Below are 24807 nucleotides of genomic sequence, written 5' to 3' on the forward strand. Positions count from 1 at the left end.
TTTTGTTGCATTAATTCCAAATAACATGGTGGTTCAAACGGATTTCAAAATGGATTGACGGTTTAAAAGAAAATCGTATTTGAAGTTTGAAACTCGAATTAGATTCCCATCCACCCCATTCGCTCAGCTGTTGACCTGTCCATCGGGTTTCCACCTGCTTCGTGCCTAAGCAAATTTACAATCTCAACCGTTGCACGGATCTCCAGCAATGGAAGTCAAATAATAAGAAAAATTCCGGAAGCCCCGGACCAGAGTGGGTTGAAATGGAGCCCACAGTTCAATAAAAGAAAGCCCATTAGCAGGCGCCGCAAAGGCCAGCAACACGGGAGAGAAAGTCTAAGGGCTGGGTATTCCCGTATTTAGAGGTTCACAACCTCAAACTAGCCCACTAGGAATACCACTAGGAATATTCCTGTTCAAATACGGGGCAGGAATATTGCTGTTCAAATACGGGAGCTCTGAATACGGTCAGCAAAATGCTTCAATTGATTACGCCCCTATTTTCGTTAACGTGTAACGAACTAACTAATGATAGATAAGTCAGCCCAATTTTCCTTTCCTTTTGCACCCTTTGTAATTTTGAACCACTGTCTCTTGCAAGAAAGTTCTTCAGGCAGCTCAAAGCTCTATCCAACCAAGGGCTGCCAAAGTTTCCTTCAAAGATAAGTCAGCTCAAAAGCAGGCGCATCGCCAATTTTGATTTGACGAGTGACGTTAAGTCAACTCAAATACGCGTTGCCAGTTCTGCTTCTAGTGACCAAATCAGCCAAGAACTTCTCTCCTTAACTATATGCTCGATCGCATCCATCATCCCGACAAAATTAGCAAAACTTCAGCATGTACTCGACGAAGCCGCTCTCCCTCTTTAAGAGCCAACCGGAGGCGTCGTTGGAGCCACCGCCGGAGGGCCGGAACTCCGGCTACCTCGTCGTCAAGGGCGCCGTCGATGAGGAGACTCGCTTCTGGGGCCTGCTCCCTGACAGGCGCGTCCGTGAGCTCCCCTTCCCGCAGGACCGCGTGCTCAAGGTGAGGTACACGGTAGGAGCCGGCGAAAATAGGAGCACCCATGAAGAAGCCGTCGTGTTCGTCCCCGTCCCCGACCAGCCGCTTGCGTCCAACCGCTACTACGCCGTCATCGCCAAGGGCAAGCGCAAGGGCCTCGTCAGGGCGTGCTCCCGCGAGGAGGACATGGCGACGTGCTGCTTCTGCCGGTGCATCAGCGACGTGGCGCCGCGGCCGTTCGACCCGGCCGACGTCTACCAGCAGGTCGAGATCGTCCAGCGGCGGCGGGGCTGGTTCACGGCGAGGGCCGTCGCCGCCGACGCCTTCCCGTCCTCGACCCTCCGCCACAAGTACTGGGAGGTGTACGCGTCCAAGTCCAAGAAGTTCGACCTCGGCGAGGCGCTGGGCCTGGACGCCGCCGCGCTCCGGACGCGCCAGCTCGCCGTCGCTGACACCTTCCCGGTGGCAGCTACGGCGGCGGCCGTCGGGAAATGGTACTCCCCGTTCTACCTCGTCAAAGAAGCCGGCGTCACGCCGCGCGAGCAGATGGAGCGCAGCGCGTTCTACGAGGTGACGCTGGAGCAGCGGTGGGAGCCGGTGCGCCCGGACGCCGGCGGCGGCGTCTCGAAGCTTGCCAGCAAGAAGGCGCTCGTCGGCGGGATCGTGGAAGCAGAGCAGGAGTCTCTGAACTCGCGCCACGGCGACGCCTACGTGCGGTTCAGGGCGGCGGCGACGGGGCAGATGGTCGGGGTTTGCACGAGCATGTGGGAGAGGATGCGGTGGGAACAGTGCAGGGGCGGCTGGGTCGACGAGGAGGAGGACGCCGGGAAGGTTGCCGGCGGATCGGTGCTGGCGGAGAGGTTCGTCATGAAGAGGCTGGATGGGAGCGTTGTTGTGGCCTTTGACTTTGTGCATTTCAACAAAGTCAGAGCGAAGCAGATATGAATTGTGGTGGTACTATGCTAAATTACGAGTTTGCATATATTCAGGGTGAAGAAACTTGTAGAATATTCTATATATTGATAAATTACAGATTCTCTGAATGGGATAAATTGCAGATTTGCTATATAATAGTTGTTCAAAACTATTGTAAAGAAATAGCATTTTCTTATGATATAACCATCTTCAAGATTCATGCTCAGGCAAATCTGGCAATCCAAGTGTACACCAAGATTGAAGTTCTTTGCTTGGCTACTACTTGTGGATCAGCTCAATACCAGGATTATCCTTAGGAGGAGGAATTTCAATGTTCAACCGAATCACAATTGTGTCCTATGCCCAAATGCATGTGAAGAAGACATCGGCCGCTTATTTTTCTCTTGCCAATTTGCAACTAGATGTTGGCAGAAACTCGGAATCCACTGGACACAGGCACCGGACCTGCACGAAGCCATGAACGCATCTCTCAAACACGGCAAACGACACAAATACCTTTCTTCATGGAAGTATTTATCATAGCTGCTTGGGAAATCTGGAACCTGAGAAACAATAAGATCTTCGAGAATATCAACCCCACCCATAGGCTTTGGATCGTGAGATTCAAGGAGCAGGTTACTCTCCAGCTGCATAGAGTTAGAGAGGATCATAGACCAGTAATTGTACAATGGCTAGAGACATTAGCTTAATTTAAACCTCCCTTCCCTCCTTTGTAAGTATTCCTCTTTGTACAGTTGCCTTTTTTTTTATAACACGAAGCATTGTGGGGAAACCCCCACAGTTTTACTTCTAAAAAAGATTCATGCTCTGGCGTGGAAAGGTTGTTTTCTCAGAATTCAGTAACGAGGCAGCTTCAATCCATTGCAAATAAAACTGCAATTTATGAGCACAAAGTATTTTGCAGCTCGGTGTCAAAAAGTTCAAATTCAAAAGAGTCGAAGAAGATGCCCGTTAACCAAAGTGAAGGCTTCAAAGAAGGCTGGGTCAAGGGATATTAGTAAAAAACAAAATGATTGCACTATCCATCAAGCAGACGTGAAATTCTGCACGATCCATCAGGCTGATGTGGCTTTTGACTTCGTGCATCTCAACAAAGTCAGAGCAAATCAGTTGTGAATTGTATGTGGAGACTGGAGAGATGGTAGAGTATGTTAACTTGCCACAAAATTATGCCCAAGTACTTGCATCAGGAAGCCTCTTGATATTTATCACGAAGTCACCTAGAACCAGACCATCATTTGGAAGGATTTGACCCTGTTACTGTCAAGAGAACTACCTCACCCTTCCATGGACACAGACGCCCCTTTGACCCTTCTCGTTCGCAAAAATTTGTTGGCAGAGCACTTGGTTGTGGAAGTCGAGGTCTTGAATCGAATTCAAAGTTTGCGATGGTGAGCTGCACCAAGGAAAGGGGGGAAGAAAGGAAGCTGGAGAAGAAGGTGACGGGTGGGAACATTGACTGATAGAGAAGAGAAAGTATCATGTGTGAATTCAAAGTTTGCGGTGGTGAGCTGCACCAAGGAAAGTGGGGAAGAAAGGAAGCTGGAGGAGAAGGTGACGGGTGGGACCATTGAGTGAGAGAGAAGAGAAAGTATCATGTGTGAACCAAAAATACCATTGCAACATCTGATTTACGTGGACGAACGGATGTGTGGAGCACAAGAACTTAGAAACTTAAATTATTCGCAAATACCATTATACTTAGAAAAGTGCAAATCATGATTATTAAGGTCGCTCGACTCTATCAATACATTATTTTCATCCAAATACGTATAATTAATGAGCTGTATCATATATTCGAGCGATTTTAATAGTCATGATTTACACTTTTCTAAATATAATGGTCAAATTGAAACCAGCCAACAAATATAATAACCATTCATGTATATTTACTCAGCATGGAATTCACAGCAACATATACGCACTCAAATCAGCGTTGGCTGTGGTGCTAACCTGGGCTCTGGATGATACGGCTGGGCCGACCACGGGCTCATAAATAATTGGTCGGGTCAATGGTGGGCCGTTTACATCCTTTGTTCCTTCTTTGGCCCAAAATCGGGCGTAATGGAAGCTTTTTTTAATTGTTCCTTTTTGGATTGCTGATGTACTCGGTATTGCAAATTTGCAATGCCGGTAAAATTAATATGATAATGTTTACGATTGACCTTTTAACTATTCCATCTACACGACTTCTTACACGACTTCTTATCCATTGATGGTCAAAACTATAAAACTTTAACCAATATTTCTAATCCAAAAGATTAGGGAAAAAACTAAGGTGAGAAGACAGCATCGTGCTTTAAGATCCCTCGTAAATTTAGCTCGGGGACGACAAAAATACTCAAAACAGGTCAAGAAGATGAAATGAAACACATAATATTTCGTCAAAATTTTCTAGTGAACATCGTACTCTCCAAAATTTCTAGTATACTATACAATCGTACTGGCACGTCTAGTACAGCGAGTCGTCGTTCATGGCGGTGTCGTCGTCCTCAACCTCCGTGATGGTCAGCGGCTCCTTCCCCATGGGGGCCGCGATGATGGGCTCCTCCTCGAAGCCCCCGCCCTTGAGACGCTGCGCGAAGAACTCGTACTTGAGAACGTCAATGTCGCTCACGCTCCGCCGCGCGTGCTTCAGGGAGCCCAGGAAGTGGCCCAGCCCGATCTCCGCGCCGCGCATGGCCGCCGCCTTGCCCACCTCCAGGCTCCGCTGGACCAGGTCGCGCACCGCCAGCTTGCATGCGCGCTGGCAGATCTCGGTGATGTCGGCGCCGCTGAACCCGGCCGTGATCCGCGCCAGCGCCGGCAGGTGGACGCGCCGCGACACGGGGGACCGGCGCAGGCACGACCTGAAGATCTGCAGCCGCGACGGCTCGTCGGGGAGCGGGATGTAGATGAGCTGGTCCAGCCGGCCCGGCCGGAGCATCGCCGGGTCGATGATGTCGGGCCTGTTGGTGGCGCCGATGACGAACACCGTCTTCTTGGCGTTGATGCCGTCCATCTCCGTCAGCAGCTGGTTCAGCACACGGTCCGACGCGCCGCCGGCGTCGCCCACGCTGGCGCCGCGCTTCACGGCGATGGAGTCCAGCTCGTCGAAGAAGAGGATGCACGGCGCCGCCGCGCGCGCCTTGTCAAAGAGGTCCCGGACGTTGGCCTCGCTCTCGCCGTACCACATGGTGAGCAGCTCGGGGCCCTTGACGCTAATGAAGTTGGCCTTGCACTCCTTGGCGATGGCCTTGGCCAGCATCGTCTTCCCACACCCCGGCGGCCCGTAGAAGAGGACGCCGCGCGACGGCGACATGCCAAACATCTCGAACATCTCGGGGTGCTCCACCGGGTATTGAACCGTCTCCTGGAGCTCCAGCTTGACGTCCTCCAGGCCGCCGATGTCCTCCCACGACACCTTGGGCACCTCCACGAGCCCCGTCTCGCGCAGCGCGGACGGCTTGGTCACCTCCATGGCGTGCTTGAGGTGGTCGTTGCAGACGCGCAGAGAGTTGAGCACGTCCACGTCGATGGTCTCCTCCTCCACGTCGATCACGTCCATCTTCTCGCGGATCAGCTGGAAGGCTGCCTCGGAGCAGAGCGCGGCGAGGTCGGCGCCGACGAAGCCGTGGGTGTCCTTGCAGATGCGCTCGAGGTCGGCGTCGTCGGCGAGGGGCATGTCCTTGCTGTGGATACGGAGGATCTCGAGGCGGCCGACCTCGTCGGGCACGCCGATGTCGAGCTCCCTGTCGAAGCGGCCAAAGCGGCGGAGCGCCGGGTCCAGGCTGTTGGGGCGGTTGGTTGCGCCGATGACCACAACCTGCGCGCGCGGCCGGAGCCCGTCCATGAGCGTGAGGAGCTGCGACACCACGCGCCGCTCCACCTCGCCGTGGGTCTTGTCGCGGTTGGGGGCGATGGCGTCGATCTCGTCCATGAAGATGATGGACGGCGCCAGCTTCTCCGCGTCCTCGAACACCTTGCGCAGGTTCTCCTCGCTCTCGCCGGCCATCTTCGACATGATCTCCGGGCCGTTGACGACGACGAAGTGGGCGCCGGACTCGGAGGCGATGGCGCGCGCCAGCAGCGTCTTCCCGGTGCCCGGCGGGCCGTAGAGCAGGATGCCCTTGGGCGGCTTGACGCCGAGCGTCTGGAACAGCTTAGGGTGGCGCAGCGGCAGCTCGACGAGCTCACGGATCTGAGCCAGCTGCTTGCGGACGCCGCCGACGTCGTCGTAGCCGGGCCCGTCGAGCCGCTCCTCGTCCTCCCGCTTCACCGGCTTGCCGCTGTCGCAGAATATAGTCGTGTCCTGCGCGACGAGGACGCAGTCGGCGGGCTCCGTGGCCACGACCTTGAACTCGACGGCGCGCATGTTGCCGCGCACCATGAAAGTGTCGCCCTTGCAGAGCGGCCGCAGGTACTCGCGGAAGTAGGGCTTGAGGTACGCCTCGAAGAGGTCGCCGGAAATGCCGTCCATGGAGTCCTCGAACGGCGTGACCTGGACGCGCGTGCCGTTAGGGACGTCGAGGCGCCGGTTCACGGTGACGACGTCGCCGAGCTTGACGCGGAGGTTGGCTCGCACGCCGCGGCTGACGCGGACCCGGCCCTCGGGGCACGAGTCGTCGGGCAGCGCGTAGCAGACGGTCTCGCGGCGGCGCTTGCCGCGGAGCAGCACGAGGTCGCCCACGTAGATCCCGAGCTGCTCCATGGCGGCGGTGGTGATCGCCACCGTGGAGTTGTCAGGGACCACGCTGCCCTCGCCGTCGTCCGCCAGGAGGCGGTTCGGCGCCTTCTTCCGCTCCAGGATCGCCGTGCTGAAGTCCTTCTTGCTGCCGCCGTTGGCGTCCATGCTGCTGCTGCCGCCGCCGGACATGGTAGATCGAGATCGGTTTCGACGACGCCGAGTCGCCGAAGCTGATCGATCGATCGAGGGGTTTCGATCGAAGGCCTCGGAGGGTTTTGGTGAAGGCTGCGGCGTCTGATATATTGGGCGCGACGTGGCTTGATCCAATTCGGAACGGACTCTGCTGTCTTCCGAGGTCGGTACCATACGGTGGCAGTTATACAATCCTAAGTCGGTTAGGGGCTCAGGACTTGTGTGCGGCAGAGTTTTAACAGACCTTTATACCTAAATCAAAGTCAGTTTCGGGGTCGTGTACGGCAGAATTTTGACGCCACTTAAGAACTAAAGTTCTTCATGCCTTGTTTGGTGCTACCTTGTCGTACTAGCTTAAATCAAGATCAGCATGCTACTATACTAGTAAAGTGTTTGAGCAACGCGTACGTGTTTTGAAAAAAAAATCTTAGAGGCTTATGATGAAATAATTTAATTATAGATCGTTTTGGTTTTTCTATATATATAGTTTTTTTATGCATCTAGATATAACGTATACCTTGATGCATAGAAAAATTATGAATGTAGAAAAAACTATGAATATAGAAAAAATTAAAACGACCTGCAATTTGAAATGGAGGGAGCGGTGTACAATAGTATTCACATGCTTATGTGAAGGCCAACCTTCACAGGAAAAAATACTCTAGGTCAGAAATTGCATCTAGAGTGCTATAACAATCAATTCTTTGTCAAATGAATTAGCAATCTATATACTTACTAAAAAATATCTTTTAGAGGCGCACTAGACATAATCATAATAGCAAGCAACAATTGAAGAAAAGAGCTCCAGTCGTAGAAGATACGGTCGACAACCGAGCACATAGTGCAAATAATGCATACCCTGCAAACGAAAGGGGACATGATTGGCGAAGTAAATATGTTGACGACTAAAATTGGCATTCATAGGAATTTGCTGTCTGAATCTAACATTATTAAATATTTGATTTGACTTCACCATTGCATAGATCTCATCGAGGCGATCGAAATGCATATGTAGAACGTCCAATTTGGAATCCGGATGAGAGAGTTATGGCTCTGGCAAGATTCAGCCCTATGCAGACCAGTCAGACTGGTTTGGATGGGCTGGTCTAACCGGTTTGACCAGCCTAATCCGAGTAAGGAGTTGTCTTTTGATATGGGATTTGTATAACCTTCGACTCCTACTGAGGCAAGACCTCCCCATCCTATAAATATAAAGGGCCACGGGTGATTGAGGACAACCCAATCGAATCAAACAATTATGCATTTACTTTATATCTCCTAAACCCTAAATCTCTCTTCCAACCTCCATGTTGTTCGTCTACTGATCTCCACGACCATAGATGGCGTCCTAGGATTGCTGGAAAACCCTAGGGCACGCCGGTGATGTCCACGCCCTGGCGGGGCCCTCCCAGGCGAGAGTTTCGACGGCCTTTGCTAGTTTGCTCATAAACTAGTCGTTCTTCTCCATGTAAGTGCACTGATTATCCCTTTACTGGTTTGCTTGTAAGCCAAGCCGTCCTCCATCGCGTAAGCATGGTAGTTATCCCCTCGAATGATCAATTTGGGCTAAACCCTAGGAAATTGGTCTGACCGGGTTGCTAGACCGGTTTGACCGGTCCGACCGATCTGTGCATCATCTTTGCTATTCGGTTTGTTCACGACCCGCACGCACTTGTGCTCTCCTGTGTTGGCTCGAATTTGCACCAACACATTTTGGCAACTCTGCTAGGGAAGAAAGATCCAGTTTCTCAAACTGTTCTATCAAACCCTAGCTATTTACTTAATTGACCTACTATTTTGATCTGCCACTATTGTTGCATCTGATCTTTTTGGATTCATTGCATCTATACTTGGACATTGTATCAGGCTGCTCAAGCCATTTGCAAAGCTGTTTGCATTATGTTTTGCTTGCTGCTATTCAAGATTAAAAGCAAACTGTTGGTCATTGATTGCTTAGATTATCAATAATATCTGGATTTATTTATCACAAGACCAAAAGCGTCAAGACCTGTTATGGCGGGATATCTATATACTTTGCATCAGTTCAACTACAACAAGCGCAAGGTACAATTTGCAAATACATTACCTATGTCTAATAAATATTTTGCAAGTACCACAAATTCTCATGTTGATGTTGCTAGACATGATATTAGTAGGCATATTGCATCAGCCAGTAATTATTCAGATGGTTTTACTTATGCAAATTATAATTCTGAATGTTACATGCAAAAGCGAGTGTAAAATGATATGCATGCTCTGAATTTTAATACCACTAGCAACATATAACATGCACCTATTTACTCTCACACATCGACTGTACAAGTTCATAAGCCAATGAACATTTATCAAGGCCAAACTAACATGGTGAGTTCGGCCAATTATTTTGAGCCTTGTATGCAGCCTCAAACATATGATCAATTGGCTAGCATATTAAGGGACTAGTTTGAAATAGAGCTAAGGGGCAAAATGGGTCCATATCAAAATCTATACCCTGAGCATTATAATTCAGTTTTGTGCCCCCAAATGGTTTTAGAATACCTAATTTTGTTAAATTCTCTGGAAAAGATGGAAAAGTTGTACAACATATAAAAAAATTCTCATACAATGTGGAGAAGCTAGCTCCAATGAGATCTTGAGATTAAAATTATTTCCTTTATCATTGTCTGGTGGTGCTTATGTTTGGTTAACTACTATATCACTAAATTTTATTCGCACATGGTCTCAATTAGAGCAGTTTTTCTACCGCTGGTTTAGAAAGGCTAATGAGGAAGATTGTGACACCAGTGTTGTATACAAAACCATGGATTATAATGTCAATGCTCGCAATTTGGTTCCTTGTTTAGCAATGGTTATAGCCAAATTAGTGAGAATTCAGCAAACATGCCGGTGAATGAGAAAATTGGCCATGCTAATTCTAGCTATCCGGCTAGTTATTCTCAACCATCATATGCTGCACAACAGGCTACTAGAATGGAGGTTGCACCTACTTTTTCAGCACCATATACAAATGCTATGAATCATAATTTGGCTCCAAATGTTTCTAATAACTATAGCCAAATTAATGAAAATTTAGCAAGAATATATATACACCTCCACAAGTTAATTCACAAGTTAATTCAGCATATGTTTTGTCCCATGTATCATCACAAAAATTTGATATTGCTCATGCATCACTAAAAGCTCATGTTAGTGATGTTCCACATAAAAATATGCCACATGAAATTTCTACATCACAATAGCAGAACTTGCTAGCCTTAAGGCAGATTTCCCTAAACTAATGAGACTTATAAGAGAGATGAAATCTGAAGCCGAAAAGCTTATTGTCTTATCACCTGATAATGAGAAGACCCGCAATGATGCAACTCCAATCTACAAGCCGACCCGCGCTGCAATGGATAGGTTGAACGCGCGAATGGGATGGTCCTCCAGTCCCTCAAGTCTCACATCTTCGATGACGCATCCAAGTATGCCACCAAGGGGCTACGCGAGCTACCCGATGTCATCTGGGGCCTTCGGACCCAAAAAAGTCGGGCTACAGGCTACACTCCTTTCTTCATGCTGTACAGCTTAGAAGCAATCTTGCCCTCCGAAGTAGCTTTTAGCACCCCACGCATCCAATACTATGAGGAAGGCGAAGAGGAAAAAAGCCAGCGGATTGACATCGATAACCTCGAGGAGCATTGAGTGGCGGCTCTCATCCAGCATGCACGCCACGAGCAGCAGATACGGCGCTACCACGATCAGAATATTAAAGAACGATCCTTCAACATTGGCGATTTGGTGCTTCGCCGGATCCAGTCCACCAAAGACATGTACAAGCTGGCAGCACCTTGGGAGGGCCCCTTCATTGTTAAAGAAGTCATCCAGCCAGACACCTATCGACTCCAACGGGCGGACGACTCAGGCGTCCCCAATCCATGGAACATCGAGCACCTGCGGCGCTTCTACCCTTAGGATTTAAAAGCTATGTATTCTTTTTTCCCTTTTTATTGAATGAATAAAACCGCTAAGGTTCTTTGCGTACCTACTTCCTTGTTCTCTTGTTTGAGCTGTTCCTAACGCTCGGGGGTTGTCCGACCTATTTGACAGACCACTCGCTTTCATGCTCGGGGGCTTCCCCTAGGCGCCGACCTCTAGGTCTCTCCTCCTCCTCCCCCTCTCAAGGCAATACGACTAACTTGTGTGGTCGGCGACCTAGCTTGCAAAATCAAGACAACCTTGCGTTCAACCCTTCTACAAGCTCGAGATCCGTTCTCAGCAAAATGCTGGTCAGGCAAGGCTGAACACTTAGCGGCTACAGGCGTCATCTACACGTTGTCCTATCGTATACACCAAGGGAGGGATGGATCCCTTTCTTTCCACATACATTAAATCAATTAGATCACTTGTCTTGTCACACAATTTGATACACCACAAGTTTTATTTTACAGGTCCAGCTCCTTAACGACATTTTCGCTACACCATTAAATTCTTCGGCCAATTTCGGAAGCTTCTCTACATCGAGTCCGAAGCGACCCCTGCACTAGCACGCTCCAAAGGAATCCGTGGGAAGTGCGTCTTTAACACTGCCAAGACATTCTTGATGCACTCCACCACAGTATCCTTCAGCAGCTCTTTTAGCCAACCAGGCGCACTCTTAAGGCAATCGAGAAGTGGCGTCGGTGCGGTCGGGTTGGTTTCCGGTTGGACCATGTCCATCACATAGCTGGCTGCCTTGCCCAGATCTTCCAGCTCCACCTCCAGCCCTGCAATCACCACTTGGTCACGCTGGAGACTTTGCATTGCAGCTACTAAGCAGTGGTTAGTATCCTTGCGCAAGCTGGTCTCGTAAGCCAGATTCTGTGACACAGCGTACTCACGGTGAACCACCATGTTGTGATCTTCCTGGAGATGAGCATTTGCTGCCTTGCATTCTTTGAGGCCTTGCTTTAGCCTCTGCTCCCTCGCTTCGGCATTTGCTCATTCAAACCAACACACATCAGCACCAAGACTTCAAGGACAGAACTGAGTCGACAGGTCGGCACAATGCATCTTTCAACTGTGTAGCAAGGATCTGTTTGTGCTCGGCATGCTCTAGGTATTTTTGCTTAAGTTGCTCCATGGCATCCTCTTTGGCCTTCTTGAGGTCGGCCTCAAGTCGTTATGCCTTAAGGCGATATTCCTTGGCTTGCTGAATCACGTTTGCCCTCTTATGAGCACGTGCGGATTCTGTTTACACTCTAAAATCAGAGCACTGCAAAGAAACGGGATTTAAGATGTAGGTTCTCCGGGTTGGTCGGCATACTTACAAATACCATGTGGAAATCTTGGAGGATGACTGCCGCAGCTCGGCAAGATCTTTCTTGTCCTCCGCCATGTCCCCAACAAGGTTAGTCCTGGAAAAGTCCAGGGTATCAGGATCATCTCCTCCTTGCATGTCCATGCTAGCATCCCCGGTGGACTCCTCCAGCAGCAGATCATCTGTGGGCAACTCTTCCAGGTGAGGCTCGGCTCCGGCTCTATCATAGACACTTGCTCGGCCCCGGAACCGACTACAGCAGCGTCCGTAGCAACTGCACTTGAAGCCGTAATATCCCCGACTACGCCTTGCTGCGGCACCGAGATTGGTACAGCTTCTCGTCCGGTGTGACTATCTTGATCCCCCCCAGCCTCCAGAGGCGAGGACCGTTTAAGGACGCGGCCGCTCGCCCCTTCAGCATTGGACGAGCCAACAGTCAGTTGCATACCAAATTCATCATCTAGCATGGCCTTCCTGTATCGTTAGTGCGAGAGGCAACTTAAGCAAGATAGGTAGCAAAAGAATCACAAGACAGATAATATAACCAGATTGCACTTCATGGTGCTCTGCTTCACCTGAAACTTGGGACGAAAGGATGGTGGTGGCGACAACACATCTTCGCTCGGCCCCCCGCGGATTTTTGCCTTTAGCGTCTCCTTGATCTGCTCCGCGCCAGCTGCGGTCGTCTCAAGGAGCTCGGCCTTCTTCTTCTTGGCGGCCGGGCTCGGCATGTCCGAGTCCTCGTTCGCTTCACTGGCAAATCTGCCCGCGGAGGCTGTGCTCGGGGTAGCCTTCTCTTTCTTACCGGCCACCTTCTTCCTCTTACCACTCAACTTTTGAGATTTGGAGGTGGGAAGCTTCTTCACGACCTGCTGTGTTCAACGTCCAATTGGTGCGGAGTCCTCGGCCTGGCCGACCTCATCTGACACATCCTCATCCGACCCAATGGAGGAGACCGACTCCCAATCAAGGGCAGGAGGTGGCTAGTCGGACTCGGTGGTCGGGCGGACCTTGGGTCATTTTTGCTCGGCCCCTTCAAGAAGTGGTGCCAGGCAAAAGAACTCAAACTCGCGGCTCTGGTAAATCAACAAGATTAGTCAAAGACAACACAAAAGCAAAGCGTGAATGCCAAATCCATGTAGTTAAGATCATATCGGGTTGGCCGGCCTCTTGAGGGAATACGCCTCGGGGTAGCACTTGTTCTTGATGACACCACCAAAGAACTCGCATACCGGTTTGTGACATCTTCTTTGGTCACCTTTCGTTGTGCCTCTTGGGTTGGATCTAGTAGCCCTGTGTATTCATATGCCGGATGGACCCCGTCCTTGATCGGCTGCGTTAACCTCCGACAAAAGTTGATGCTCATAGCCTCGGCTGTGAGCCTATGCCTTTTCAGGTTGGCGATTTCAATTGATATAGATACTTCCACAGATCGAAATGGGGTGGAATGGCTAGGAACGCTTCACAAAGATGGATGAAAACTATGATGTCCAGAATGGAGTTGGGGTTGAGATGTACTAACTCAATTTTGTAGTACTCCAGTAATCCACGAAAGAAATCCCCCGTTGGGATCCTAAATCCATGCTCGAAGAACACTACGAAGACAACGGTCTCCATCTTGTCCCCGGAGGGGAAATCTTGGCCAGCGGTCGCCTTCCACTCCAGTAGCGTCTTGGGTCCCAGGAGATTCCGGTCATCAAGGGCCTGGATTCACTCTTTGGTCATCACGGATTTCATCCAGTAGGTGGATGGATCCGGTGCTTGCTCCACCACCATCTCCTCGGTTTCTAACCCTTGCTGCGCAGATCGACTATAGGCGGGCTTCTTGGTTCGCATATGGTGGGGAACCGTGTTGAGGCGGTAGTGGCTACACCCTGTGGGTGGAGGAGCGCTGGATGTGCTCTATGGATATGGTGGCAAGACCTCGGGCTCTCAGGAGTGGTGACTATGGCACTGGTGGTGGTGTTCAAGTGTGGGCCGACCGGACATGAAAATGGATCCGCGCCCCTTCGGCTTTTGAAGACACTGATGGCGTAACCCTAGTGACGGAATCCACGGACCATCTGTTACGCGGCAAGTGTTAGACGAAATTTGCGGGTTTCCCGTTAAGTTGCATGGCGTGCCTTCGTGGCTCCGCCAGTCCTCGTACTTAGGGGCATGGCGCCTATCTCTGATCGGCGTGCCTCTGCATCCCCACCAGTCCTCGTATGTGGCGGAACCATCCAACTTAAACTGGTTTAAATGCGCCTAATTGCTGCCAATGCAGCAATTATCCGAAACGCACTTTAAAACAGTATAAGTCCGGTCGTCCGTCGAGTGTCCCTAGGACTCCTCGAAAGATCCACGTCGTGTCTCATAGCCATACATCAGGATTGTATCCGCGATGGGATAGCATCAACAAATATTACATTTTTACATACATACACGAGGTACGAGTTAATACAAGACATAGTTTGAAGCATTAACAGTGTAGTGTTAGACAGAGTTCTAGGGTTTAAAACAGAAACGGCTCGGGTGGAGATGATCATTATAAAATTTCTTCTAAGGGTATTGTGAGACTCATAACAATACCCTAGGGTTTTGGGGCTTCCTCCTCGGTGGACTCCTGCGGTGCTTCTGAAAAGATAGCCACAAGGGATAACCCTGAGTACGGGGTACTCAGCAAGTCTTACCCGACTAACCATTATAATAGTTTTTCTTGGAAGTACATGATATCTTTTTCAGTGTACTTGGCTGATACATTTTTGCCAAAAAGCTTACTACAAGTGAGACCTTAGTTTTATCTTTACTTGGGTTAAGTCTTTACCTAACCATTCTAGGTGATGATAAAAGATTATTTGCAAACAACAAGGTATTAAGTCATATACCAAACATCATCAGAAAGATATGACATTCATGAATTTATGCTACGATGCTCAACAGTGATCAAGTGCATTCATAACCAAGAATTGCGGCGATCCGGATCATATTACATCCTGCAGGAGAGTACCCTGGTCACCAGTTATATACGACTGTCCAGGTCGTACGTAACGACTTTTCGATTAGCAAATCCAATGATTGGGAATAAGACTACCCGGACCCAGGGACGCACCCCCACATGGGACCCCACGTGTTGCCCGATCACCATGTGAGTTTCAGGCTACGCCCCTGCCAATCTCCAGCACATCAAGCGCGGGTACGAAGTATTCCCGATCAGAGAGTTTACTAACCTACTGGGCTTTACTGGTCCCATACCCAGTAAGTGATCAGATGTCTTTCACTTGATCAAAGGTTAAGACAACGAATCGGGCTTTAACCAGATTAATCTAGCAGACAGAACTACATCCTTAGCTTCTGTCCGCTTCTTAATTTCCAAGTCATCTTTCCATATTTAACATGCATGACTCAAAATTTGCCTTAAGGTTTGGTAAACCAAGTATTTAAGCAACTAAGCAATTCTAGACTTGGGTTATCTATTAAAGGTTTGAACAAGTGGCAAAGATGTCCTTAAAACAAGGTATGATAATGCACAAGAATGGGTTTCAAGCAACTCCTAGACTTAGTGCATACATATGGCAAATAACCAATAATGGACACATGAAATATTGACTCTAAAATAATAGGGATAATGCACCGGGGCTTGCCTTGTTCGCTAAAAAAGTTAGCACTGTCCGAAGGATTTGCCTCGCAGGGGACCAATTCAAAGACTTCCTCAAATTCCGGAGATTCTTCTAAATATTCCGAGAAATCTCCTTCTGGTGCTTCGGTGTCTATAACACAACACATGCAGAGTTAGGAATGCAACTTTTTGAATACAAGACCATACAACTTTCCTTCATGATAAAGTTGCAAGCCAACAAGGACTATACAATTTATCATGATAAAGTTGCAAGCCAACACACAAAAACCCGAAAAGATTAGCCCACAATTTTTATTTTCTTAATTATCCTTACTTAAGGCCTTTTCTTTTATTTTTAGAAAATGTTATAATTATTTTCTAGCTTTAAAACCTAATTTCCTATGAATTAATAATAATTTGTAATTATGAAAATGTTATTCCATATTTTATGTATTTAATAAAGATTAAGTATTTATTTAAATACCTTAAAAGAAAGGCATTAAATAAATACTCAAATTGTTATTATTTTTCTAGGGTATAAAAATTTTAATGCATAAAGGAAAATAAAACAAGCCTAACAAAATTGGTTTCACTAATTTTGGACACTCCTAGAAATTTCTGTGATTTAAATGGTGAGATTCGGATTTAAACTAATTATTCTATAAAGGAAATCTAATTTTTCCCGAAAAACACCCCCGACAACTTTTCTCACGCGACCCTACTCTACCCCCTCTCTCTTGCGCTGGGCCCGCGGCGCGGACCCACCCTTTTTCCTATTCATCCTACCCGCCGGCCTACCCCCTCCTCTAACGGGCTCTCTGGGCCGATTCTTCTTTTCTTTTTCTTTTTCCAACCGGCGACGGCCCGACGGACCATCTTTCTTTTTCTCTTTCTCCCGCAACGCCGGCCTGCTGGATCTCTGGGCCTCCGGCCTCTTTCTCCAACGGCCGACCGCCCCAGCTTCTTGGGCCTCCGGAATGCTGGCCCAACTGACGCCCGCGCCCGACCGGCCTGCCTCCTCTTCTCCCCTTCTCCCCACTGACACGCGGGCCCGGCTCCAGCGCCTTCCTCTTCCTCCCGCCAAAATCCCGAGCGCAACAGGGGGCAGCGCGGCTCGCCGGCCGGCGCCCCACCGGCGACGGGGCTAGGCCGGGGAAGCATCCCCATGCCATAGCACACCCGGGCGCGGCGACAGCTCCCCGGGAGATGGCTGGAGCTACTCCCTCCACGGCGGCGGGCGGCGGCGCCTACGGCCGGTCGTGGCGAAGCACGACAATGGCTTTGCTTACCCCGACGACTCCCTCTACGGCTTCCTAGCATCCCAAGGCCCCGCCTACGACTACCCAAGAAGAAAGAGAGCAAGCGCAAAGAGGTGCTCACCGTGAGCAGGAGGTGCGGCGACGGCGGACAGAAACAACGGCGGCGTAGGGTATTCCGGCAAGGATGTTGGACAACGACTCAACTGAGGTGTAGCTGGGGTGTCTATGGAGGAGTGGGCGAGAGGAATCGACGGGGGCTGTGGTGTGGTGGGAGAATTTTATCCGGCGGCGGCGGTTTGGACAGAAGGAGCGGCGGCGGTGAAAAAGAGCGGCGGTAAAAGGGGCGGCGCGGTCTAGCTAGGGACTCGCGTGGCAAGGAGGTGGCGTAGCTGCCGAGAGCGCCGGCGGCCGACCGAGAGCGCTGGCGGCGACACGTCAAGCTCGACCCTATCACCCGTCCTCCCTTTCTTCTTTCATCAGAAACTTCACAGCCTTTTCACGGTCGATTTGCAATCCGACGGCTCCACGGTCCTTTAAGCAATGTTGTAGATAAACTTGGACTCTCCAAGTTTTATTTTTGCTCTGACCCGAGATAATCATCCTAGTATAGTCAAATTTTGAATCCTTTCTTTCATTTGTCTGAATTTCTCTGAAACTCGACATTCAGTTCGTCAGTCACCTGACAGGGTCATTTACCCTACTTCGTAATTAAATTTAGTGATCCAAATCCTTTTCTTCCAGTCCAACTTCTCTCCATTTGCGTTCTACAACATCCAAGGGTTCCATTTTGCCCATAAACATGTACACCTTTTACTCCACATCTCTCTAAAACCGGCTCCAAACTTGGCCATATATTGCTGTTTCAGACTTAGTTAAATTCAGTGGTGCAGTTTACCGTGACAGGATGCTGACTTTAGGCCTCCATTTGAAATGGCTCCCTCTACTATTCTCGATCAACAACACCTAAAGATACTTTTCCAAAGTCCATACTTTAATATGATATAGTTGTCTTAATCCACTTATTTGAAAAATTTAACAGAAATCAATTTCCAAAATGGAGTCTGATGTTGTTCTTCTGAAATTCCTATTGTCGGACGATGAACAGTGCAATTCGGTTTTAACTCCTTTCTTTGTTTTTTTTTGAGGTATTTGGGACCAAATCTTGTCCCAAATCTTGATATTTAAGTTTTGCCCACCCTTATACTCCCATTCCATATTTTTGCCGAATTTTTCTGAATTTCGAATTCAAAATTCAAATTTCGGTCAAATTTGACCCGAATTTGATTTTTAGCCAATTTCTTCTCCTTTCCTTCATGAATTGCTTCTATTTCTTTAGAGTTACTTTGATGACTAAAAATGGCAGGTATTACAGCCTCTCCCCCTTAACAGAATCTCGTCCCGAGATTCTCGGGGTTAAATCCTCGGCTTTGAGAATGGAAAGGAAACTGCGTCAGGCCATCTATCTTTCTCTTTTCTGTACAAGGGAAGTGGGGTGGTGGCTTCTGTTCATCTGATCCTGACGGTTTCAAATAGTTCAGGATATTTAGACTCTAGGTCTTCAGCCTGCTCCCAAGTAGCTTCATCCGGAGTATGATTTTTCCATTGTACCTTGTAAAACGTAATACTTCGAGTTTGGGTATCTCTTGTCTTTTGATCCAGAATTTTAATAGGCCTTTCTTCATAGGTTAGATCTGGTTCGAGCTTAATTTCTGGATCTTCTAGAATCTCTTCTGGAACTCTTAAGCACTTCTTAAGCTGGGATACATGAAACACATCATGTATAGAAGTAAGTTGGTCTGGTAATGACAGCTTGTATGCTACCGGACCTTTTCGTTCCAGAATTTCATAAGGACCAATGTACCTTGGAGATAATTTACCCTTTATTCCAAATGCTGTACTCCTTTCATTGGGGATACCTTCAAGTATACAAAATCTCCGGTATGAAATTCCAAGGACCGTCTCCTTTTATCTGAATAACTCTTTTGTCGAGACTAGGCTATTTCCAAATGTCTACGAATTTTTCGAACCTTTTCCTCGGTTTCCATAACCAAATCTAATCCTAAATGTGTCCTTTCTCCTATTTCCGACCAATTCAAGGGGGTTCGGCATCTTCGACCATATAAGGCTTCGAAAGGTGCCATCTTGATACTAGCCTGATAACTATTATTATAGGAGAACTCGGCTAGGGGCAAACACTTGTCCCATAGCTTAGAGAAGGTAAGGACACATGCTCTTAACATATCCTCCAAAATTTGATTGACTCTTTTTGTTTGTCCTCCGGTTTGGGGATGATAGGCAGAACTTCTAATTAAAGTAGTGCCCATATCTTTTTGTAATTGTTCCCAAAATCTGGAAACAAACTGGGGGAGCCTCGATCGGAGATAATTGTCTTTGGTACTCCGTGCAAGGATACGATCCGGGCTATATAGAGTTTAGCATATGTCGACACTGGATAGGTAGTCTTGACTGGGATGAAGTGGGCTGACTTAGTGAGTCAGTCGACAATAACCCATATGGAATCATATCCTTTTGAAGTGGTAGGCAATCCAACTATATAATCCATGGAAATATCCTCCCATTTCCAGACAGGGATTTCTGAAGGTTGAAGCAAACCCGCCGACTTTTGTAGTATTGGTTTAACTCTCCGGCAGGTGTCGCACTCGGCTACATATCTTGCAATTTTAGGTGTCATTTTGGCCCACCAGAATCTTTGCTTTAAATCTTGGTACATTTTATTGCTTCCGGGATGAATGGCGAACTTAGACAGATGTGCTTCATCTAAGATCAATTTTCTTAGGCTTTCCTCCTTAGGAACTACTATCCTTTTCTTGAAATAGAGTCCTCCATCTTCTTCTTGAGTGAGTTCGGAAATCTTTCCTTCTGTTTTTCGTTGATAGAGCACCTTAATCCAAGGATCTTCTTTTTGGGCTGCTATGATTCTCCCCTTTAGAGTGTCTTGCACAATAATGTTCTGGAGGGCACCTTGCTTTACTATTTCCAAGCTTAAATCTTCCAATTCTTCACATAAGGTCTTAAGATTAGACTGAACAGTGGTACAATGGCACTGGGCCTTTCTGCTCAAAGCATCAGCCACCACATTAGCCTTACCAGGATGATAGTGGATTTCTAACTTATAATCTTTAATTAGCTCCAACCATCATCTCTGCCTCATATTCAAATCCATTTGAGTAAATATATACTTTAAGCTTTTGTGGTCAGTAAAGATACGACATTCACTACCTAAAAGATAGTGTCGCCATATCTTTAATGCATGGACTACGACAGCAAGCTCTAAATCATGGGTAGGGTAATGCTCTTCATGACTCTTCAGTTGACGAGAAGCATAAGCAATAACTCTGCCTTCTTGCATAAGAACACACCCTACTCCTATCCCTGAGGCATCACAGTACACATCAAAGGGCTTCTCTATATCAGGTTGAGCTAGCCCTGGGGCTGTAGTCAGTAGCCTCTTTAGGGTTTGAAATGATTCTTCACATTCGGGTTTCCACTCAAATTCACTTCTTTCTTTAACAATTTTGTGATTGGCTTGGAAATTTTTGAGAAATTGGGGATGAGTAATACCCGGCCATTCCTAAGAAACTTCTTACTTCATGAACAGAGGTTGGTGATTTCCAATCCAATATGTCCTTGACTTTCCCGGGATCTACTTCAATTCCTTTTTCGGACAGTATGTGCCCAAGGAATGGAACTCTCTTTAACCAGAATTCACATTTACTGAACTTGGCATACAACTGGTGTTCCCGGAGTCTACTTAGAACAATACGCAGGTGTTGCGCATGTTCCTCTTCATTTTTAGAAAAGACGAGGATATCATCTATAAAGACGATCACAAATTTATCTAATTCTGGCATGAATACCGAATTCATGAGGTACATAAAATGCGCTGGGGCATTTGTCAGTCCGAAAGACATAACTAAATACTCATATAATCCATATCGGGTTGAGAAGGCTATTTTAGGTATGTCTTCGGGTTTTATCTTAATCTGATGATATCCTGACCGAAGGTCGATCTTTGAAAACACCTTGGCTCCAGCTAGTTGATCAAATAACAAGTCAATCCGTGGTAACGGATACTTGTTTTTAATAGTTACCGCATTTAAGGGACGGTAATCCACACATCTCTATCTACCTATTATTAAAGCAAGTAACGCCTCTGCCTGGATTTTCGTCCGTCGTGGTTATTTTACAAAAAAGTCCCTTGACTTTTTAGTAATCAACCCGCGGTCCAAATGTTGAAAAGAGGGGAGCTCGGGTAGAAAAAGAAGAGAAGGGAGGGGGTTAACGGGAAAAACACTTCTCCTTTCTTCACAACAGAGAGGCGGAGGGAGATTGGGCGCGGGCGGCCGGCAGCGTCGGTGGTGCGGCGTGGAGCGGCGGCGGCGGCGGCGGGAGAGCCGGCGAAGGGGACGGCGGCGGGGGCGGGGGCTTGCGGCGGCGCAGGCACCGACCAGGCAACGTAACCAAGAATGGCCGCCCGCGTCGCCGCCACCCTCGTCGCGCTCCTCGTCGCCCTCTTCGCCGTCGCCGCCACGGCGCAGGCCCCGGCGGCGGCGCCCAAGATGGCTCCGCTGCCGCCGCCGCCCAAACGGGCCCCGATGGCCTCCCCGCCCGCGCCGCCCATGGGGAGCCCGGCCTCCGCTCCCTCGGCCTCCGTCCCGGCCATGAGCCCGACGGCGGCGAAGCTGGTGTCTATGGCGCGCGGCAATCCCCGCGTCGCCATCATCGACGTCAGGTACGTACGTCCGCGGGCCGATGCCTGTGCTGCGCTGCCCTTCGCCGCGCCGATTTGGAAATCGGAGCGTAGAATTCTGATTTTGCCCTCTCCGTGTGTTGCTGGGGAATTCGATTGGAAACGGAAGGGACGAGGAGAGGAGCTACCAGGCGCACATCGCGGGGTCACACCACTTCGCCAGCGGCAGCTTCGCGGCGCGGATGCCGGAGCTGGTGCAGGCCGCCAGCGGCAAGGACACCCTCGTCTTCCACTGCGCTCTCAGCCAGGTCCCAGATCCGCCGCCCTCGTTTCTCTCACTTCTATCCGAAGCTCCGCACCCTGCAACTACTCTGCCCCGTTCCCTATACATACAGGGGAATCTGATTCTCCCCGGATAATGCTGTTCTAGGAACTATCGCACGTCCGTTGGCTTGATTCGCTTTTGCAAATGGAAACATATATGTGTTGGTTTGAGGCACAGATGATTGTCAGCTCAGTAGAGGTGTTGATCTTCATCTTCCTGTGGAAACTGATAATTTGCACAATGCACATCATATTAGCATTTGACTGTTAAGATGTCCACTAGACTAAGCAATTGTTAAGCCAACAACAGCTTTGGTGATGCCAATTTGTTTTTGAGCGTGGTCTCCACATGTACCTTCCTCTGATTAAATTAACTGCCCTACCCTTGTAATTTCGTTAGCTTGATCATACTGGTGGCCTGCATAGTAGACCTGTATATGCACTGCTCTGTCCTGCATATTAGACTTGTATATGTAATGCTCTGTTCAGGTTTTCATGTTTGGGTCAAACTTTAGTATGAAACAAAAAAGTTTAGGATGCCTTAGCTTTAGCTAGGAATAATGATACAAGTTCAGGATTCAGAATCTTCCTTGTGGGAGGTATCTAAGAAAAAATTGCTATCCAGAGGCATTCCTTTCCTTTTCCACTGGATGGTTGTTGCAAATGACGCAATAAATCTTTCCCTTGGGGAAAAGCACAAAGGGAGTTTGTTTTGTTTTATTGACAAGCCACACAGGAAGTTAGAATTAACATGTCACATCCAATTGTAACTTCTTTTTTTGCTTATTAAGAAATGTGTGTGAAATTGCAGATAACAGCTTGCTTTTGACTTTAATGAAATATACGCTGTGATGCTGTTTTAACTTCTATAGAGAATGCAAGGCCTATGATGTTATTGCTGATTATTATGCCCATGGCTTTGGTTTTGCTAAACGCTTAAACATCCATTAACTTCCAAACATTATCTGATGAAATAGATGACCAATTGAACAGTCTTATCTAAATCTCATCATCTAGCTCTACTTCCACCTGTAGTTGATAGCTAGGAGTTGTACCCACTCGATATTTCTTCTGGAGCAGAGACCTTTTACAATTTTACTCTCTAATGAATAGTGATGCTCATATCTCATGCGCTGTTAGTATCCCAAACTGTGTTAGTTTGGCAGCAGCATCGCTATTACTCCCACCGTCCCAAATTACTATTCGTTTTGGTTTTTCTAGATACATAGCCTTTGACATGCACCTAGATATATATTATGTCTAGGTACATAGCAAAAGTTATGTATCTAGAAGAGCCAAAACGAATAGTAATTTGGGACGGATGGAGTATCTGATGGCAGGAACAGCAATGCAGCAAGTCCTGTTTCCTCTGTTTTATCTGTGTTCTTTTATTCTTATAGTCTTCATTTTATATCCAAATCTTATCTTTCAGTCCAGTGCAGGGATTATATGTAAATAAAATAGTTTTTTCCCCTTCCTAACTGTTGTATCACTGCACTCCAGGTGCGAGGTCCAACATGTGCTCGGATGTTCTCTGACTATCTATCGGAGACCAAGGAGGATTCAGAGATAAAGAACATCATGGTACTGGAGCTCGGGTTTAACGGATGGGAGGTTTCAGGGCAGCCTGTTTGCCGCTGCACCGACGCTCCTTGCAAAGGGACGTGCTCATGAACACACGAGTTCCATGTCAGGCCTTCACAATCAACGATCAGCATGGTCGGCGGGAGAACTACGTCGAGGGGTGGGAAAGAAGGCAAAATCATATGCTCAAGTTACTGATGAAGAAGAAACTTATGTTTTATGTTTTATGTTACCCGTAGCAACGCACGGGCATTTCTGCTAGTAACCTTAATATGTCATCTTTCTCTTTAACAAATAGAGCAGGGCAGCCCCATGGTGAAGTACTAGGTTGGACAAAACCTTTATCCAGCAATTCTTGGAGTTGTACTTTTAATTCTGCTAATTCCTTAGGTGGCATCCAATACAGTCTTCTCGAGATAGGAGCAGTGCCCGGTTCTAACTCAATGGTAAACTCTACCGCTCTATCAGGCGGTAGTCCAGGCAGATCTTCTGGGAACACATCTATAAACTTATTAACCACAGGAATAGATTCTAGAGTCACTGCTCTAGTCTTTTTGACCATCTGGTCCAAACAGGGATGAGCGGGTAATTGGAGCTCAAAAGGGTGGCCTTGGTCATCTCTCATGCTAACGACCTGATTATCCATATCGATTTGAACTTTATGTTCCTTCATCCAATTCACCCCCAAAATAATATCTATTCCTTGATCTTCCAGAATTAAAGGATAAGCACCCACCTTATTTCCTTCTAAATTCAAAATTACATTGCGAGCTACTTGATTTGTATTCTGAGTAGCCCCAGTAGCTTGAATAGCATATTTGACATTTAAGGTGTGTACTTCTAGTTGGTGTTGCGTAACAAACTTTCTACTTATAAAAGTATGTGATGCACCCGAATCAAATAAAACCATGGCAGGATAATCGTTAACAAGGTACATACCTACCACAATAGGCTCTCCTTCCGAAATCTCCTCCACATTCATATAATGAGCCTGTCCTGTCTTGGTGTTCAGAAATTTGCGACGAACAAACTTCTGTCCGGTGCCCTGACCAGAGGTTTGAGCCCTTAAATTCGCGTTTCCCCCAACCTTGGGAAAACGGCAGTCTCGGGCAAAGTGTCCCGGTTTCCTACAGTTAAAACAAACCTATGGATTCCCTGGAGGAGTAGGGTTACGAAACCCAAGAAGTGGTGCATTTCCAGGACGAGGAGCATTAATAGGAGCTCTGACATTCCACGGCTGAAAGGGCCTCTGCTGAA

The 24807-nt window shown here is 48.0% G+C and overlaps 3 protein-coding genes across 3 annotated transcripts; 2 read left to right on the forward strand and 1 right to left on the reverse strand.

Annotated features, from left to right (window-relative positions):
- The first annotated feature begins 624 nt into the window (after positions 1-624).
- LOC117860005 (uncharacterized) lies at positions 625-2149 on the forward strand. The gene has a single exon (XM_034743212.2). It carries the CDS (start codon positions 838-840, stop codon positions 1945-1947), a length of 1110 nt encoding a protein of 369 aa, XP_034599103.1. The 5' UTR covers positions 625-837; the 3' UTR covers positions 1948-2149.
- A 2084-nt stretch (positions 2150-4233) lies between these two features.
- On the reverse strand, positions 4234-7027 carry LOC117862007 (cell division cycle protein 48 homolog). The gene has a single exon (XM_034745517.2). The coding sequence runs from the start codon at positions 6968-6970 to the stop codon at positions 4391-4393; it is 2580 nt and encodes an 859-aa protein (XP_034601408.2). The 5' UTR covers positions 6971-7027; the 3' UTR covers positions 4234-4390.
- Positions 7028-21267: 14240 nt separating this feature from the next.
- Positions 21268-23923, forward strand: LOC117859556 (arsenate reductase 2.2). Its single transcript, XM_034742683.2, has 3 exons — positions 21268-21684; positions 21812-21950; positions 23470-23923. The coding sequence occupies exons 1-3, from the start codon at positions 21419-21421 to the stop codon at positions 23638-23640; spliced, it is 576 nt and encodes a 191-aa protein (XP_034598574.1). The 5' UTR covers positions 21268-21418; the 3' UTR covers positions 23641-23923.
- Positions 23924-24807: the final 884 nt, after the last annotated feature.

The sequence above is a fragment of the Setaria viridis genome, chromosome 6 (assembly GCF_005286985.2).
Source record: "Setaria viridis chromosome 6, Setaria_viridis_v4.0, whole genome shotgun sequence".
Lineage (NCBI taxonomy): Eukaryota > Viridiplantae > Streptophyta > Magnoliopsida > Poales > Poaceae > Setaria > Setaria viridis.

Bases quoted from the DNA above. Each gene is read 5' to 3' on its own strand.
- LOC117860005 (XM_034743212.2), top strand. From the start codon at position 838: ATGTACTCGACGAAGCCGCTCTCCCTCTTTAAGAGCCAACCGGAGGCG.
- LOC117862007 (XM_034745517.2), bottom strand. From the start codon at position 6,970: ATGGTACCGACCTCGGAAGACAGCAGAGTCCGTTCCGAATTGGATCAA.
- LOC117859556 (XM_034742683.2), top strand. From the start codon at position 21,419: ATGGCCGCCCGCGTCGCCGCCACCCTCGTCGCGCTCCTCGTCGCCCTC. The intron at 21,685-21,811 runs GTACGTACGTCC...TGGAAACGGAAG, and splicing joins GTCGCCATCATCGACGTCAG to GGACGAGGAGAGGAGCTACC. The intron at 21,951-23,469 runs GTCCCAGATCCG...ACTGCACTCCAG, and splicing joins TCCACTGCGCTCTCAGCCAG to GTGCGAGGTCCAACATGTGC.